Source organism: Amphibalanus amphitrite, unplaced genomic scaffold (assembly GCF_019059575.1).
Source record: "Amphibalanus amphitrite isolate SeventyFive unplaced genomic scaffold, NRLGWU_Aamphi_draft 000425F_arrow, whole genome shotgun sequence".
Lineage (NCBI taxonomy): Eukaryota > Metazoa > Arthropoda > Thecostraca > Balanomorpha > Balanidae > Amphibalanus > Amphibalanus amphitrite.
This window is the reverse complement of record NW_024881919.1, coordinates 308,666-325,631: the sequence shown is the minus strand read 5'-3', so window position 1 is coordinate 325,631 and position 16,966 is coordinate 308,666. Positions and strand designations below refer to the sequence as shown.

The 16,966-nt window shown below is 52.0% G+C and overlaps 1 protein-coding gene and 1 long non-coding RNA gene across 2 annotated transcripts; both read left to right on the top strand.

The window, feature by feature from the left end:
* The first annotated feature begins 559 nt into the window (after positions 1–559).
* LOC122391180 lies at positions 560–2,210 on the top strand. The gene is made up of 3 exons (XR_006258301.1): positions 560–609; positions 1,026–1,163; positions 2,158–2,210. It is a non-coding gene; the product is annotated as an uncharacterized LOC122391180 (long non-coding RNA).
* Positions 2,211–7,067: 4,857 nt separating this feature from the next.
* LOC122391179 lies at positions 7,068–16,687 on the top strand. The gene is made up of 7 exons (XM_043384859.1): positions 7,068–7,167; positions 11,732–11,869; positions 12,281–12,418; positions 13,404–13,541; positions 14,037–14,301; positions 14,828–14,973; positions 15,266–16,687. The coding sequence occupies exons 4-7, from the start codon at positions 13,415–13,417 to the stop codon at positions 15,331–15,333; spliced, it is 606 nt and encodes a 201-aa protein (XP_043240794.1). The 5' UTR covers positions 7,068–7,167; positions 11,732–11,869; positions 12,281–12,418; positions 13,404–13,414; the 3' UTR covers positions 15,334–16,687.
* Positions 16,688–16,966: the final 279 nt, after the last annotated feature.

The following is a 16,966-nucleotide window of genomic DNA, read 5'->3' as shown; positions in this document are numbered from 1 at the left end:
GACAGGGAGACGGCAAATGGACGAACCGATCAAATTCAGCCAACATCTTACAGCCTTGTTTGAGTTATATGGTATTGTTACAGTGATGCAATGCATGCATTTGCATATAATGTGAGCATCAAGTGCATGCATGAAATATTATTGTAGCAATTATGGTAATTTGAAATGGTTTCATTGCAACCACTGCGAACCATATACCTATTTATGTAGTCTACCAACCTGATCCGTTACTATACCATGACTGGCTGCCCAGTGCCCAAGCCAATGTGCCTTGCAAAAATCGTAATACTTATGTTGCTCATATTTTCATATTTACGTATGTATGCTGTTGCTAAAAATATCGTTGTGCAGCCGCTCGGCTGTGTCAGTGCTGGCTGTGTCAGTGTCTGACACTCTGGTGTCAGTGGTGCAGCGGGGAGCTGGCGGCAGCTCTGTCCGACTGCAGTCAGCTGACACAGCTCTGTCCGACAGGGCCGGAGGTGACGGAGCCGAGGTGGCCGGAATGGCACGAGGATGATGATCTGTCAGTGTCGCTCCAGGGGGTGGCTGCCGACACCATCAGTCACCTGGCTGACCTGGGACGGACGGTCACAGTACGGGAGATATACGGTGAGCAGCGGCAGCACGGACAGGCCGCTGATATACGGGCTCAGCGAATGGCGGCCACCGAGTAACGGTGTGCCATTGTCGGACCTCATGGAGACATGTGCAATACATAGCTAATGTGCTTTGTGAAATAATGAAGCCAATTGAGCTCCAAAATGGAGGACTGTTCACTCAGTGACATATTCGTTCAGAGTTAGTTGATCATACTCATAACAATCGTGTTGCACTGTTCAATGAAGTTCAATGCATTTGCTGAACTGATTGCATATATCATATAATAGCACTGTTTTACCATTGTCTACTGTGTCCATAAAACCATGTGAATTAGGTATTAGGTGTTTTTTTTTTCGTTTTGTCATATATCGACATGTATTACAGCTAACTGATCCTGTCTGTATGTGTGTCTGTGTGTTTTCCAGATTGTACTGATCACACGGCCGGCAGCCTGGAGCCCCTCACCAGGTGCCCTGAGCTGCGATGCCTATCAGTCACCGCCACCGACCTTCCGCGACTGAGGGGGCAGCTGCCGGAGGGCCTCAGACTCCTCAATGTCAGAGGTGAGATAGCTCAGATCACACATGTAATGCCGGTATATGCAAATGAACAGGGGAGACGGCAAATGGACGAACTGGTCAGCCTCAACTAGCAAGTTTCATCGTTAATCGTGTATATTACTCGTCTCGTATTGTGGTGAGAGGGGGAAGGGGTTCAATGCACGCCCTTCGATAGTGTCCATGCTTGTGGCATATGCGTGGAATATTAGTGTAACGTACCGGGTGATTTAAAAGTTGAGGTACTAGCGATAGTTGCATTGTCACAAGCAGCAAATTTCCGAACAAACGTATTGAGTATTAGTGCGAATTCGGCATCCGGAAAATCAGGGATAATTTTCCGGGATCAACGGGATCATTCGGTGTTTTAGGCTGACACCGTGCACAACGCACATGCCAATGAGTAAAAGAGCCATTACTGAAGCAAAAGCAATATAAAAATATGACTTATTGCATCGATAGTCCTTGCAATACCAAATTATTACCGGTCATCCCGGATAATTATCCCTCATTTTCCGGATGTCGAACGCACGCCTGATCGACAACTGACACTGACTGACTATATAGATATCTCGCTGACGACGAGTCTGAGCAGACTGACGAGACTGACTGGCCGCGGCCCTGGCGCGGCGGTTAAACAGAGTATAGACTATAGGTGTCGCCACGATCGAAGGCGGCCAGCACGGGAATGTTGTTACGATTAGAGAGCAAGTATTTCAATGGGGAATGATTAACTATTAGATAGGTATAGTGCAACCAATGAGAGTAGCATAAGTAGTTTCATATACTACTGTATTACGCATATACTTATCGCATATACGTATTATGTTCATATTCACATTCTACATATGACTGCTGCTGCTAAAAAATTGTTGTGCGGCCGCTCGTCTGTTTCAATGCTGACTATGTGAGTGTCTGACACTCTGGTGTCAGTGGTGCAGCGGGGAGCTGGCGGCAGCTCTGTCCGACTGCAGTCCGCTGACACAGCTCTGTCCGACAGGGCCGGAGGTGACGGAGCCGAGGTGGCCGGAATGGGACGAGGATGATGGTCTGTCAGTGTCGCTCCAGGGGGTGGCTGCCGACACCATCAGTCACCTGGCTGACCTGGGACGGACGGTCACAGTACTGGAGATATACGGTGAGCAGCGGCAGCACGGACAGGCCGCTGATATACGAGCTCAGCGAATGGCGGCCACCGAGTAACGGTGTGCCGTTGTCGGACCTCATGGAGACAGGTGTGATACATAGCCAATGTGCTTTGCGAAATAATGAAGCCAATCGAGCTCCAAAATGGAGGACTGTTCACTCAGTGACATATTCGTTCAGAGTTAGTTGATCATACTCATAACAATTGTGTTACACTGTTCAATGAAGTTCAATGCATTTGCTTAACACGCGCAGTGGAAGGGTTGCGAGTACTACGCCCAGTGGAAGGGGGGGGCGGATGTCGCCCCCCCTAAGATCTCAGCTCCCACCGGAGCTAGAAAGACGAAATTTGGAGGGTAGGTGGGGGCCATGGGGAACTCTGTTGTGTGTGAATTTCATGACCCTAGGTCAATATCTTCAAGGTCAAATGAGGTCAAATGTGGTCAAATCTGCCATATTAGCGACTTTTTTGCGTTTACACGCCGATAACTCAAAAAGTTACCGGCCGATTTTCTTTTTTCTTTCACTATACGAAAGAACAAACATTTGTGAGTATGTATGATGAATTTCTAGATAATCCAACAATAAATATGGCAGTTGGAAGCCTGCTAAGGGTAAGATGTCGCCGGCTGAAGCGGGATCGGCCGACGCGGGAAACGCGGCAATCACAATTTTGTGTTTACACACTCATAACTCAAATTGTTACCGGCCGATTTTCAAAATTCTTTGACCATATGATTGCCTGTACATTTCTCAGTCTTCTCACCGAATTTGACGCGAATCTAATATAATCAGCGGTAAGGAGCGCGATGTAAAGACGGAACCGTCCCGCCCCGGCACAGTCTACAATTCAGGCGGCGCGTAACGGCTAGCGCCGGCCGCCGCGGCGGCAGGATGTTTGACTTTACACCGCTATTACTAGAAAAGTTGTGAACCGATTTTCTTATTTCTTGCACGAGAAGATCCGCAATTCAATTCTGGACAGGTAGCCAAAATTTCACATTAATATTATGTTTGCGGCGCGAGTTATTGGTGAAAAACAGGAGGGGTGGGCGAAATCCGCCCCCCCCCTTCCACTGCGCGTGTTAACATTGCATATATCATATAATAGCACTGTTTTACCATTGTCTACTGTGTCCATAAAACCATGTGAATTATTAGTCCCATAGCTCAGTTGGTAGAGCGCTGGACTCCCGGTAGTGAGAGCCCGGGTTCGAGTCGCTCCGGCGCTCGATATTTGAAACTCCTGACGGTGATGGTCTGTGGTTGGTGGGAGCAGCCGCAGCCAGTTGAAGTCAGTTGAGTGGGACAGGCCGTGTCCGGCTTTGAAGGGCACGCTAAACTTTGGCATCTAAATTCTCCCGTTACCCGAAATTGCGCGATCGGACGGTAGGGGATGGGTTCTACGCAACAAGCTCTGCTTAGCGTGGGCTCCGGCTCCGTCAATCCGTCCATTCAAACATTCGAGCTAAATTTATAAAAAAAATTAGGTGTTTTTTCGTTTTATCATATATCGACATGTATTACAGCTAACTGTTCCTGTCTGTATGTGTGTCTGTGTGTTTTCCAGATTGTACTGATCACACGGCCGGCAGCCTGGAGCCCCTCACCAGGTGCCCTGAGCTGCGATGCCTATCAGTCACCGCCGCCGACCTCCCGCGACTGAGGGGGCAGCTGCCGGAGGGCCTCAGACTCCTCAATGTCAGAGGTGATATACCTCAGATCACACATTTAATACCGGTATATGCAAATGAACAGGGGAGATGGCAAATGGACGAACTGATCAGCCTCAACTAGCAAGTTTCATCGTTAATCGTGTATATTACTCGTATTGTGGTGAGAGGGGGAAGGGGTTCAATGCATGCCTTCGATAGTGTTCATGCTTGTGGCATATGCGTGGAATATTAGTGTAACGTCACGGGGTGATTTAAAAGTTGAGGTGTACTAGCGATAGTTGCATTGTCACAAGCAGCAAATTTCCGAACAAAAGTAATTAGTCGGGATCGACAACTGACACTGACTGACAGGGGCGGATCCAAGGGGGGGGGGGTCACATGGGTCATGGCCCCCCCCCTTGAGGCCCGGGGGCCCAAAGACCTGCCAGGGGCACCACCGGCCTATCAGGGGTATCACAGTCCTGACAGGGGCACCACAGGACCGCCAGGGGCACCACAGGCCTAGCAGGGACACCACGGGCCTGGTGCCCCTGGGCCCTGACAGGACTGTAACGCCCCTGACAAGCCTGAAGTGTCCCCGGCAGGCACGTGGTGCCCCTGACAGGCCTGAGGCGCCCCTGCAAGGCCGGTGGTGCCCCTGGCAGGCCTGTGGTGTCCATGGCAGGCCTGTGGTGCCCTTGCTAGGCCTCTGGTGCCCCTGACAGGCTTGTAATGCCCCTGGAAGGACTGTGGTGCCCCTGGCAGGCCTCTGGTGCCCCTGACAGGCTTGCGGTGCCCTTGGAAGGACTGTGGTGTCCCTGGGCCCTGACAAGCCTGAGGTGCCCCTGACAGGCCTGTGGTGCCCTTGTTAGGCCTGTGGTGCCCCTGGCAGGCCTCTGGTGCCCCTGGCAGGTCTGTGGTGCCCCTGGCAGGTCTGTGGCGCCCCTGGCAGACCTGTGTTGACTGGTGCCCCTGCTAGGTCGCTGGTGCCCCTCACAGACCTGTGGTGCCCCTGGGTCTTGACAAGCCTGAGATGCCTGGCTATGACAGGCTCGTGGTGCCCCTGATAGAACAGTGGTGCCCTTGCTAGGCCTGTAGTGCCCCTGGCAGACCTCTGGTGCCCCTGCTACCCCTGCGCCCGGAGAGGACTATGGTGCCCCTGAAAAGCCTGAAGTGCCTCTCGACAGGCCCGTGGTGCCCCTGACAGGCCCAAGTTACCCCTGCGAGGTCGGTGGTGCTCCTGACAGGCCTCTGGTGCCCCTGGCAGGTCTGTGGTGCCCCCCTGGCAGGCCTGTGTTGACTGGTGCCCCTGCTAGGCCGCTGGTGCCCCTCACAGGCCTGCGGTGCCCCTGGAAGGACTGTGGTGCCCCTGCCCCTAGGGGTGCTCATGGGCCCAACAGGCCCGTTGTGCCCCTGACAGGCCTGTCGTGTATACTTGCTAGACCTGTGGTGCCCCTGCTTCCTGGCAGGCCTGTGGTGCCCCTGCTTCCTGGCGGGCCTGTGGCGCCCCTACAAGGCCGTAGGTGCCCCTGACAGGTTTGTGGTGTCCCTGGAAGGACTTTGGTGCCCCTGACAAGCCTGAAGTGTCAAGGACAGACCCTTTAGACGCCAGGGTCAAGTTCGTCGGGCTGACAACGATTCGCTTACCTGATAACGTTCCTGGTAAGTACTCACTACTCAGCGTCCACAACATATATACACATAAAACATTCATATATACTTGCTTACAATTGGTAAATGTGGTTGTGGGTAATAGTTAAGATACCTACTGACTAAAAATAAAAAAAAATAAAAAACTGAAAATGGGGGCACCACCAAAATTAAGTGGACGAAATCCGTTGAGTTTTTAATTTTGGGTATAGGTAGGGGCACCACTTCGATTCATGACCCTCCCCTTGGAGTTTTCCTGGATCCGCCCCTGCTGACTGACTATATAGAGAGCTCGCTGACGACAAGTCTGAGCAGACTGACGAGACTGACTGGCCGCGGCCCTGGCGCGGCGGTTATACAGAGTATAGGTAGCGCCACGATCGAAGGCGGCCAGCAGGGAATGCATGGGCATTGTTACAATTAGTGAGCACTTGCGCAGTTATTTCCAGTGAGGGATGATTATAGACATAGTGCAACCAATAAGAGCAGTATAAGTAGTTTCATAGACTACTGTATTATGCATATACTTATCGCATATACATATTATGTTCATATTCACATTCTACATATGACTGCTGCTGCTAACAAATTGCTGTGCGGGCGCTCGGCTGTGTCAGTGCTGGCTGTGTCAGTGTCTGACACTCTGGTGTCAGTGGTGCAGCGGGGAGCTGGCGGCAGCTCTGTCCGACTGCAGTCAGCTGACACAGCTGTGTCCGACAGGGCCGGAGGTGATGGAGCCGAGGTGGCCGGGAGAGTCCCCGTGGGGCGGTCTGTCAGTGTCGCTCCAGGGGGTGGCTGCCGACACCATCAGTCACCTGGCTAACCTGGGACGGACGGTCAACCGACTGGAGATATACGGTGAGCAGCGGCAGCACGGACAGGCCGTTGATATACGAGCTCAGCGAATGGCAGACACCGAGTAACGGTGTGCCGTTGTCGGATCTCATTGAGACAGGTGCGATACATAGCCAATGTGCCTTGTGAAATAATCGAAGCCAACTGAGCTCAAAAATGGAGGAAGACTGTACAATCAGTGACATATTCGTTCATAGTTAGTTGAACTACATATTTCGATTCTAATACAATGTGCAATGCACTTCAATGCATTGGCTGAACTGATTGCATATCCATAGATAACATGAACATTCATGCTATCATGTTCATTTATTCATGTTATCACATTCATTCATGTTTATATGGCATATCATATAGTACCACTGTTATACCATGGCTTACGGTGTCCATAAAACCGCATGCGAATTCATAGCTGTTTCGTTTTTTTTTTTCATATATCGCCATGTATTGCAGTCCGCTGATCCTGTCTGTATACGTGTCTGTGTGTTTTCCAGACTGTCCTGATCTCACGGCCGGCAGCCTGGAGCCCCTCACCAGGTGCCCTGTGCTGTACAGTCTCACCCTGTCCGGCGGCGTCCCTGACGCCGTGAGCCTGGAGCCCCTCACCAGGTGCCGTGGGCTGCGACACCTATCAGTCACCGCCGCCGACCTCCCGCTACTGAGGGGACAGCTGCCGGAGGGTCTCTGGTGCCTCAATGTCAGAGGTGAGATATAACGCAGGTCACACATGTAATGCTGGTACATGCAAATGGTCAGCGAAGACGGCATATGGACGAACCAATTAGCATCAACTAGCAAGTTTCATCGTTAATCGTGTATATTACTCGCATTGTGGTGAGAGGGGGAAGGGGTTCAATGCATGCCTTCGATAGTGTTCAACCTTGTGGCATATGCGTGGAATATTAGTGTAACGTCACGGGGTGATTTAAAAGTTGAGGTACTAGCGATAGTTGCATTGTCACAAGCAGCAAATTTCCGACCAAACGTATTGAGTATTAACCCTCGCCCTGGCAGGGGGGGGGGTCGATGCGACCCCCCCCCCTAAGGTTTTTCGAAGATAGCGTAAAAACGGCGGCGCGCAGCGCCGCCAAATTTGGCACAGCCTATGGGGCAACCTTTTTACATATGACCTGAAAATTTCAGGTCCGGGTGACCTTGGGTCAGGTCACTAGGTCAGAAAAACCGGTACAAGGTCATGGTCAAATTTCAATTTTCTTTTTGCACCTGTCCAACTCACAGTTTTCGACTGATTTCCTTCAAACTTTCAGGATGTGCTAAGTTCACCAAGTTGTATAACATATAGTCCGGTTTTTTTGAGGTCACTGACCTGAGGTCAGTTAGAGGTCATTACGTCGTAATGTTAAGCCTATGGGAAAATACTAAATTCGGAAAATACTGGAAATATCCGCTTCGTTTTATCACTTTTGTGCTTTAAAACCACGGTACTTAACAGCAGGTCACTTGGTGCTTCTTTGTTTGGTGTACTTATCCATGGGTCAGGTCAAATGAGGTCAACTGAGGTCAAATGACGTTTTTGCCAATAACTTGGCACATAATGACGCTACAGCTTCAAAAATGGTATCATTGTGTTCCTTGCGATCAGACGAATCAAATGATATGCGATATGATGCAATTTGGTTAACTTGAACTTAATTTATTAATTTAAGTTTACTTAAAATTTAAGAAAAACTTTAAGTACACTTAAGCAAGCTAAAAAGTATATCATTCGACGCGCCTTGACGTGCTGAGTTCACTGGTGCTTTTCTTTTTGCTCTATCTTAATTAGATAAAAAGTTATAAGCGAAAAACTTTTGACCTGTTTTTAGCGAAATTTTTACATTTATACCCCCCAAAACCCCCCTAAATATTGACCTAGAGCAACCAAATTTGCACAGGGGCGAGAACTCCGGGGGGCCCACCTACCTACCAAATTTGGTGTTTCTAGGTGCCATAGGAGCCAATCGCGAGGGGGGGGGGGTCGCATCGACCCCCCCCCTGCCAGGCCGTGTTATGAAAAATGCCCTGCCAGGGCGAGGGCTAATCGACAACTGACACACTGGTGGATCCAGGCTTGCGTTTTGGGGGGGGGGGCCAACTCATGCAGGAGTCAAACCTAGGGTACCCCCAAATCCTGTTTTCTCATCGGATTTAGGCCACTTATTTTTCGTCACAGCCCTGACACTATGAATTTTTTTTTAACTAAAAAGAAAAATATATAAATGGTAGCCCACCCGACCCATGCCTTTATATTACTTTGTAAACACTTACCATTGTTTTATCGACCAGTTAAAGGGACCCTCCCACCTTAACATTAGATTTGAGCTGAGATAGCCAAAATGGGGTCCCTGGCTCACAATTACCGGTTTCGGCACGCACTCACAACATCGAGAAATGCCTTAAATCGGAAATATTGAATTTCAAAATTGCAGCATTTTGATTCAGAGGGGCTAATGCTTTTGGATACCCCTCTGAATGTGTGACGTCAGCGGAGATCTAATGATTTTTTAATATTTTACTAAAACGTTTGGTAGCATGCGGTGGTATAGGCTGCTTTGCGCGCAACAAATGCCGCACTTTCAAATAAAGTCGCTAGGAACAGCAGCGGATATCCCAAAAAGTAAACAAAAATAAAAGTCTAATCTCTTGAAAACCGGTGAATATTTTTCGATAAAATTTGGTAGATATTCGTTTTCGCCCTTTCTGAACCTAGCGACATCACTTTCATGCCAATTCATTAACTTTTTTGAAGGTGGGAGGGTCTCTTTAACCCGCTTCGAGTCAGTGCTTGGGTCCCTTTGCGGGCCGGAGGTGGTAAAACAGCCCTGTCTAACTCGGCTCCTGGGCCACGCCCTGATTGAACTATGTTTCATTATCGTTTGGGGGAGGGGGAAAACGGGCCACTTTAGGCCTCTGGGAAGGGGGCATGGCCCTAAATGCCCCCTCCCTGGATCCGCCAGTGTAAGAAGAGACCATTGGAGCTGCAGTTGGGTACCTCAGACATCAGGGTACGCCCTCAGATGTATGTATAGGACTCGCATGGAGACCTCTTATGCTATAGTGTACTGAAAGGACCCAAAGGAGCCTGTCTATATGGGCTCCCGGAGATAGACGTGGGCCCTCAGGAGCCCGCCAGAGCCCCAATGAGGGATAAGTGAGGGATACCAAGTGCCTGCAATTGCATATTGCATAAGCCATAACGCCTTTACAAATCAATATATTATGCATCAGTGGCAGATCCAAGGGGGGCCACATGGGTCATGACCCCCTTGGTGCCCGGGGGCACCACAGGCCTGTCAGGGGCACCACCGGCCTAGTAGGGGCACCACCAGCCCGCCAGGGGCACCACAGACCTAGCAAGGGCACCACGGGCCTGTGAGGGGCCCCACAGGCTTGTCAGGGGCACCCCAGGTCTGTCAGGGGCACCAGAGACCTGCCAGGGGCGCCGCCGGCCTCGCAGGGGCACCATGGGCCTGCCAGGGACACCAGAGGCCTAGCAGGGGTACCACAGGCCTTACAGGGGCACCACCGGCCTTGCAGGGGCACCTTGGGCCTGTCAGGGGCACCACAGTCCTGTCAGGGCCTAGGGGCACCAGCGGCCTAGCAGGGGCACCACAGGCCTGCCAGGGGCACCACCGGTCTAGCAGGGGCACCATGGGCCTGTCAGGGGCCCCACCGACCTCGCAGGGGGCACCACCGGCCTCGCAGGCATCACGGCATCACGCAGGGGCACCTTGGGCCTGTCGGGGGCATCACGGGCCTGTTGGGGGCACTTTAGGCTTGTCAGGGGCACCACAGTCCTGTCAGGTCCCAGGGGCATCAGCAGCCTAGCAGGGGCACCCTAGGCCCGCCAGAGGTACAGCCCACCGCTAAAGTAATGTAGGGTTTTACCAAACTCAACGGTTGGCTTTGACTGGCGATTGTTTAATGCGAAGTGATTGAAAAGAAGATGTCAATAGCTAAAATTGCAGCTGCAAGGGTGACGATACATATAAGCTACATTCAAAGTTTCATTGTAGTCTGGCTAATCGTTCCTAAGCTTCAGAAGCAGAACATACCCATGACTGAAACCCCACATTACTTCTGCTGTGGACTGTACCACAGGCCTGCCAGCGTCCAGGGGCACCACAGGCCTAGCAAGGGCACCACGGGCCTGTCAGGGGCACCTCAGGCTCCCGTGCCCCCCCCCCCCTTCTCCCCCCCAGATCCGCCAGTGATGCCACACCACGCGAAACACCGCCAACTACCAGCTGCCGCGCCATAAACACGTGCCAACAACAGTCTTTTTTTTAAGGTCGACTCCGCTCGCGCAACTTTTGACTGACCCTCACTGCTACTATATTGCTTCCATATTATGCTGTGGAAAGCTTTACTTCACCAAGTGGCTAAAAACCTCCATCAAGGTATATTTTCTTAGCAATTTTTCTGGCGTTTTGGGGGGGGCCAAACAGGCCACTTTAGGCCTTTGGGGGGGGGGGGCCATGGCCCCCGTGGCCCCCCCCCCCCCTGGATCCGCCAGTGAACTGACACTGACTGACTATATAGAGAGAGCTCGCTGACGACGAGTCTGAGCAGACTGACGAGACTGACTGGCCGCGGCCCTGGCGCGGCGGTTATACAGAGTATAGGTGGCGCCACGATCGAGGGCGGCCAGCACGGGAATGCAGGCATTGCTGCAAAGTGCAATTAGTAACTAGTAAGCAGTTATTCCAATGAGGAATGATTATAGACATAGTGCAACCAATGAGAGTAGTATAAGTAGTTTCATAGACTATTGTGTTACTTACGCTATTGTATTACTTATTATTACGCATATACTTATCGCATATAATAGGTACAGTCCACAGCAGAAGTAATGTGCTGTTTCAGTCATGGGTATGTTCTGCTTCTGAAGCTTAGGATTGATTAACCTGACTACAATGAAACTTTGAATGTAGCTTATATGTATCGTCACCCTTGCAGCTGCAACTTCAGCTATTGACATCTTCTTTTCGATCACTCCGCATTAAACAATCGCCAGTCAAAGCCAACCGTTGAGATTGGTAAAACCCTACATTACTTTAGCGGTGGGCTGTACTTATTATGTTTTCACATTCCACATACCTAGGTACTTATGACTGCTGAGTGCTGGTGCCAAAAATTGCTGTGCGGCCGCTCGGCTGTGTCAGTGCTGGCTGTGTCAGTGTCTGACACTCTGGTGTCAGTGGTGCAGCGGAGAGCTGGCGGCAGCTCTGTCCGACTGCAGTCAGCTGACACAGCTGTGTCCGACAGGGCCGGAGGTGACCGAGCCGAGGTGGCCGAGACGGTCCCCGTGGGGCGGTCTGTCAGTGTCGCTTCAGGGGGTGGCTGCCGACACCATCAGTCACCTGGCTGACCTGGGACGGACGGTCACAGGACTGGAGATATACGGTGAGCAGCGGCAGCACGGACAGGCCGCTGATATACCAGCTCAGCGAATGGCGGACACCGAGTAACGGTGTGCCGGTGTCGCACCTCGTGGAGACAGGTGTGATACATAGCCAATGTGCTTTGCGATAAAATGAAGCTAAATGAGCTCCAAACAAAATAGAGGAGGACTGTTCACTCAGTGACATATTCGTTCAGAGTTAGTTGATCATACTCATAACAATTGTGTTGCACTGTTCAATGAAGTTCAATGCATTTGCTTAACATTGCATATCATATAATAGCACTGTTTTACCATTGTCTACTGTGTCCATGAAACCATGTGAATTATTAGGTGTTGTTTCGTTTTGTCATATATCGACATGTATTACAGCCAACTGATCCTGTCTGTATGTGTGTCTGCGTGTTTTCCAGATTGTACTGATCACACGACCGGCAGCCTGGAGCCCCTCACCAGGTGCCGTGGGCTGCAGGAGCTATCAGTCACCGCCGCCGACCTCCCGCGACTGAGGGGGCAGCTGCCGGAGGGCCTCAGACTCCTCAATGTCATAGGTGATATACCTCAGATCACACATGTAATGCCGGTATATGCAAATGAACAGGGGAGACGGCAAATGGACGAACTGATCAGCCTCAACTAGCAAGTTTCATCGTTAATCGTGTATATTACTCGTCTCGTATTGTGGTGAGAGGGGGAAGGGGTTCAATGCATCCCCTTCGATAGTGTCCATGCTTGTGGCATATGCGTGGAATATTAGTGTAACGTCACGGGGTGATTTAAAAGTTGAGGTACTAGCGATAGTTGCATTGTTACAAGCAGCAAATTTCCGAACAAACGTATTGAGTATTAGTGCGAATTCGGCATCCGGAAAATCAGGGATAATTTTCCGGGATCAACGGGATCATTCGGTGTTTTAGGCTGACACCGTGCACAACGCACATGCCAATGAGTAAAAGAGCCATTACTGAAGCAAAAGCAATATAAAAATATGACTTATTGCATCGATAGTCCTTGCAATACCAAATTATTACCGGTGATCCCGGATAATTATCCCTCATTTTCCGGATGTCGAACGCACGCCTGATCGACAACTGACACTGACTGACTACACAGAGAGCTCGCTGACGACGAGTCTGAGCAGACTGACGGGACTGACTGGCCGCGGCCCTGGCGCGGCGGTTATACAGAGTATAGGTGGCGCCACGATCGAAGGCGGCCAGCACGGGAATGCAGGCATTGCTACAATTAGTGAGCACGTATTCCAATGAGGAATGATTATAGACATAGTGCAACCAATGAGAGTAGTAGAAGTTGTTTCATAGGCTACTGTATTACGCATATACTTTTCGCATATACGTATTATGTTCATATTCACATTCTACATATGACTGCTGCTGCTAAAAAATTGTTGTGCGGCCGCTCGTCTGTTTCAATGCTGACTGTGTCAGTGTCTGACACTCTGGTGTCAGTGGTGCAGCAGGGAGCTGGCGGCAGCTCTGTCCGACTGCAGTCAGCTGACACAGCTCTGTCCGACAGGGCCGGAGGTGATGGAGCCGAGCTGGCCGGGACGGTACGGGAATGATGGTCTGTCAGTATCGCTCCAGGGGGTGGCTGCCGACACCATCAGTCACCTGGCTGACCTGGGACGGACGGTCAAACGACTGGAGATATACGGTGAGCAGCGGCAGCACGGACAGACCGCTGATATATGTACGAGATCAGCGAATGGCGGACACCGAGTAACGGTGTGCCGTTGTCGGACCTCATGGAGACAGGTGTGATACATAGCCAATGTGCTTTGTGAAATAATGAAGCAGACTGAGCTCAAAAATGGAGGAGGACTGTTCAATCAGTGGCATATTCGCTCATAGTTAGTTGAACATACATATTGCTATTGCAATGCAATGTTCAATGCACTTCAATGCATTGGCTGAACTGATCGCATATCCATAGATAGCATGAACATTCATGTTATCATGTTCATTCATTCATGTTATCACATTCATTAATCATTCATGTTTATATGGCATATCATACAGTACCACTGTTATACCATGGCTTACGGTGTCCATAAAAACATGCGAATTCATAGCTATTTCGTTTTTCCATATATCGACATGTATTCCAGTCGGCTGATCATGTCTGTATGTGTGTCTGTGTGTTTTCCAGACTCTCCTGATCTCACGACCGGCAGCCTGGAGCCCCTCACCAGGTGCCCTGAGCTGCGGCGTCTCACCCTGTCCGGCGGCGTCCCTGACACCGTGAGCCTGGAGCCCCTCACCAGGTGCCGTGAGCTGTGGGTTCTCACCCTGTCCGGCGGCGTCCCTGACGCCGTGCTGGACAGTCTCAGCGGCTGCCCCTGGCTGTGGGAGCTTAGACTGGGGGACCTCCAGCGGCCGGCAGAGACGGCCTTCACAGCAGCAGCGGTCACCAGGTCAGTCAGCAGACACTGGCGAGGGGTGTCCTGTCAGACACTGACACTTTGACACACTGACACTTCATACACTGACACACTGACACACTGACACACGGACACTGACACAGTGACACTGGCACAATGATAGTGACACACTGACACTGACACACTGACTCTGATACATTGACACAGTGACACACTGACACTGACACACTGACACACTGACACTGACACACTGACACTGACACACTGACACTGACACACTGACACTGACACACTAAACTGGCACACTAATACTGACACACTGACACTGACACACTGACACACTGACACTGACACACTGACACTGACACACTGACACTGAGACACTGACACTGACACACTGACAGTGACATACTGACAGTGACATACTGACACTGACACACTGACACACTGACACTGATGTGGCACATTAACACTGACACACTGACACTGACTCGCACGTCCGGCCGGCTGGTGCCGCTGTGTTTGTGTGTGACGGCTCTGCTGCTCTGCTCTGTTACAGACTGGTGAAGTCGTGTCGGCAGCTGCGTGAGCTGGGCCTTCACTGCACGGCAGACACCGGCCGGGCCGTGCTGACCGCCCTGAAGGAGGCGGACCTGGGCCGGTACAGTGATGGCCGGCCCCGTACCATCTGTCTCAGTGTCCCCGGTAGGTGAGAGGGCGCCGCGCGCCGCGCCTCTGACCAGTCAGTCCCTCACAACAGACGCTGCACGGCGCCACCGGCCTCTCAGACACACACACTCGACCACCGCCGCAGGCCACGTCACGGACGGTGACGTGACGCGTCAAGGCCACCACGGCCGACGGTGACGTCACGTCAGCCGTCTGTCCTGTGTGTGACGTCACTGTCCGGCGGTGTGTGGACATGGCTGTACCGCTGTCTGTGTGTCTGTCTGTGTGTGAGGTGTCCACCTCAGACGTGTCTCTGCTCTGTCCACAGAGGAGCTGTACGATCAGCTGAAGAGCCAGCAAGGCGATGGGGTCAGAGTGTGTCAGTGGAAGTATTGATGCGCTGCACTACCGACCGTGCAGTGATGAGCTGACTGCAGAGAGGCCGAGCCAGTCGGCCGGGGCCGCCAGCTGACTGCTGCCGTGTGTGCTGCACCAGCCGGCACTGAGAGCGGCGCCGGTCAGCCGGCACACGGCCCCCGTGTCCGCTCTAGTGTAGTGATTTAGTTGTAGTAGAAGTAGTGTAGATGTAGTAGAAGCACACGAGTGTGATGTAGTGGGTAACTACCCGGCGGGTATTGTGGGTAATTGATTGGACGGATATGATCTTGTTGGTAATTACCGGGCGGGTATTGTGGGTAATGGGACAGTGAAAAGTGATGTAGTGGGTAATTACCAGGCGGGTATTGTGGGTAATTGGACAGTGAAAAGTGATGTGCTGGAGAGACTACCAATCGTGACATTACGCTATTCTGCATGTAGAACACACGTCTCTGACCGTCCGACTCGGTTCACCGCGCCTGGTCCCGGCGGCACGGCCGGCCTCGGTCACGTGACCGTCCCCCGGTGGAGTAGGACGGCTCGGTCACGTGACCGCTCCCCCGGGTCTGGCTGTACCTCGGCTCGGCGGTGCTGAGCGCCGTGCTGAGCGTGTTGTGACACGTCCCACACGGACAGCTCTACTCGACTACTGGCTAGCTGCCGTCCGAGCTGGCAGTATACACGCGGTGCCAGTTCAGACGGCGGCCGGCCGCGCCGCGCCCGCCCGCTCCGGTCCCGGCCGGCGGCCGTCACCCGGCCCGGGGCGGGGACCGGTCCGTCAGCTGACCATTGGTCAGTCAGCTGATTGGTCAGTCAGCTGATTGGTCTGTCAGCTGATTGGTCAGTCAGCTGACCATTGGTCCGTCAGATTGGCCAGTCAGATGTCTACTATATACACGAGAGGAGACGCTTCAGCTGTACCATCTGTAGCCTGGGGCAATTAGCTACCGGGCGAGTATTGTGGGTAATTGGATGAAGTGATGCGATGTAGTGGGTAATTACCGGTCAGGTAATGTGGATGATGTAACCCTGGGTATGATATAGCCGGCTATCCAACGGTCGGATATAGTCAGCTGGATGCTACTGAATTGTGTAGAGCTCTGACGGCACCGGTCATAACGAGTGTCCTCGCGTCTGTCCGACTCGGTTCACGGAAGCACGCCGTCACGGCCCGGGTGTGCGCCGCCATGTTTTGTGTCCTCTGCTTCGTACAGGGGGGTAATTGGGCTACCGACCGATTGGGAGTCGGAGTCGGAGTCCGTGTCGATCAAGCTGCCTTGACTCCGACTCCGGAACGGCTTTTTAGATTTTAGTTATCACTTGGCCATGCTACTGGTTATCGGCTGCGCTTTGACTAATACATTTTACACATGTCCACTGTCCAGTCTTTGTCCTGGAAAACAGCTACCTTCGGAGTTTACCTCATCATTTGTGCTAATGTCCTGATGACCTGAGTACAGTTTGGCTCCACCAGAGGGTGTTTCTGCGCCGCTGTGCCGCCGCTGCTGTGACCTGCCGAGCTGCGGTCCCGGCTCCAGAGCACACCGTCGGCCGTCGAGGCCTGGTCCTTCTGTTCCGTGCACACCATCAACAGGTGTCGTATATATCTATAATACAGGCCCAGCGTGGGAGTTCACCGTTAACCGGCGGC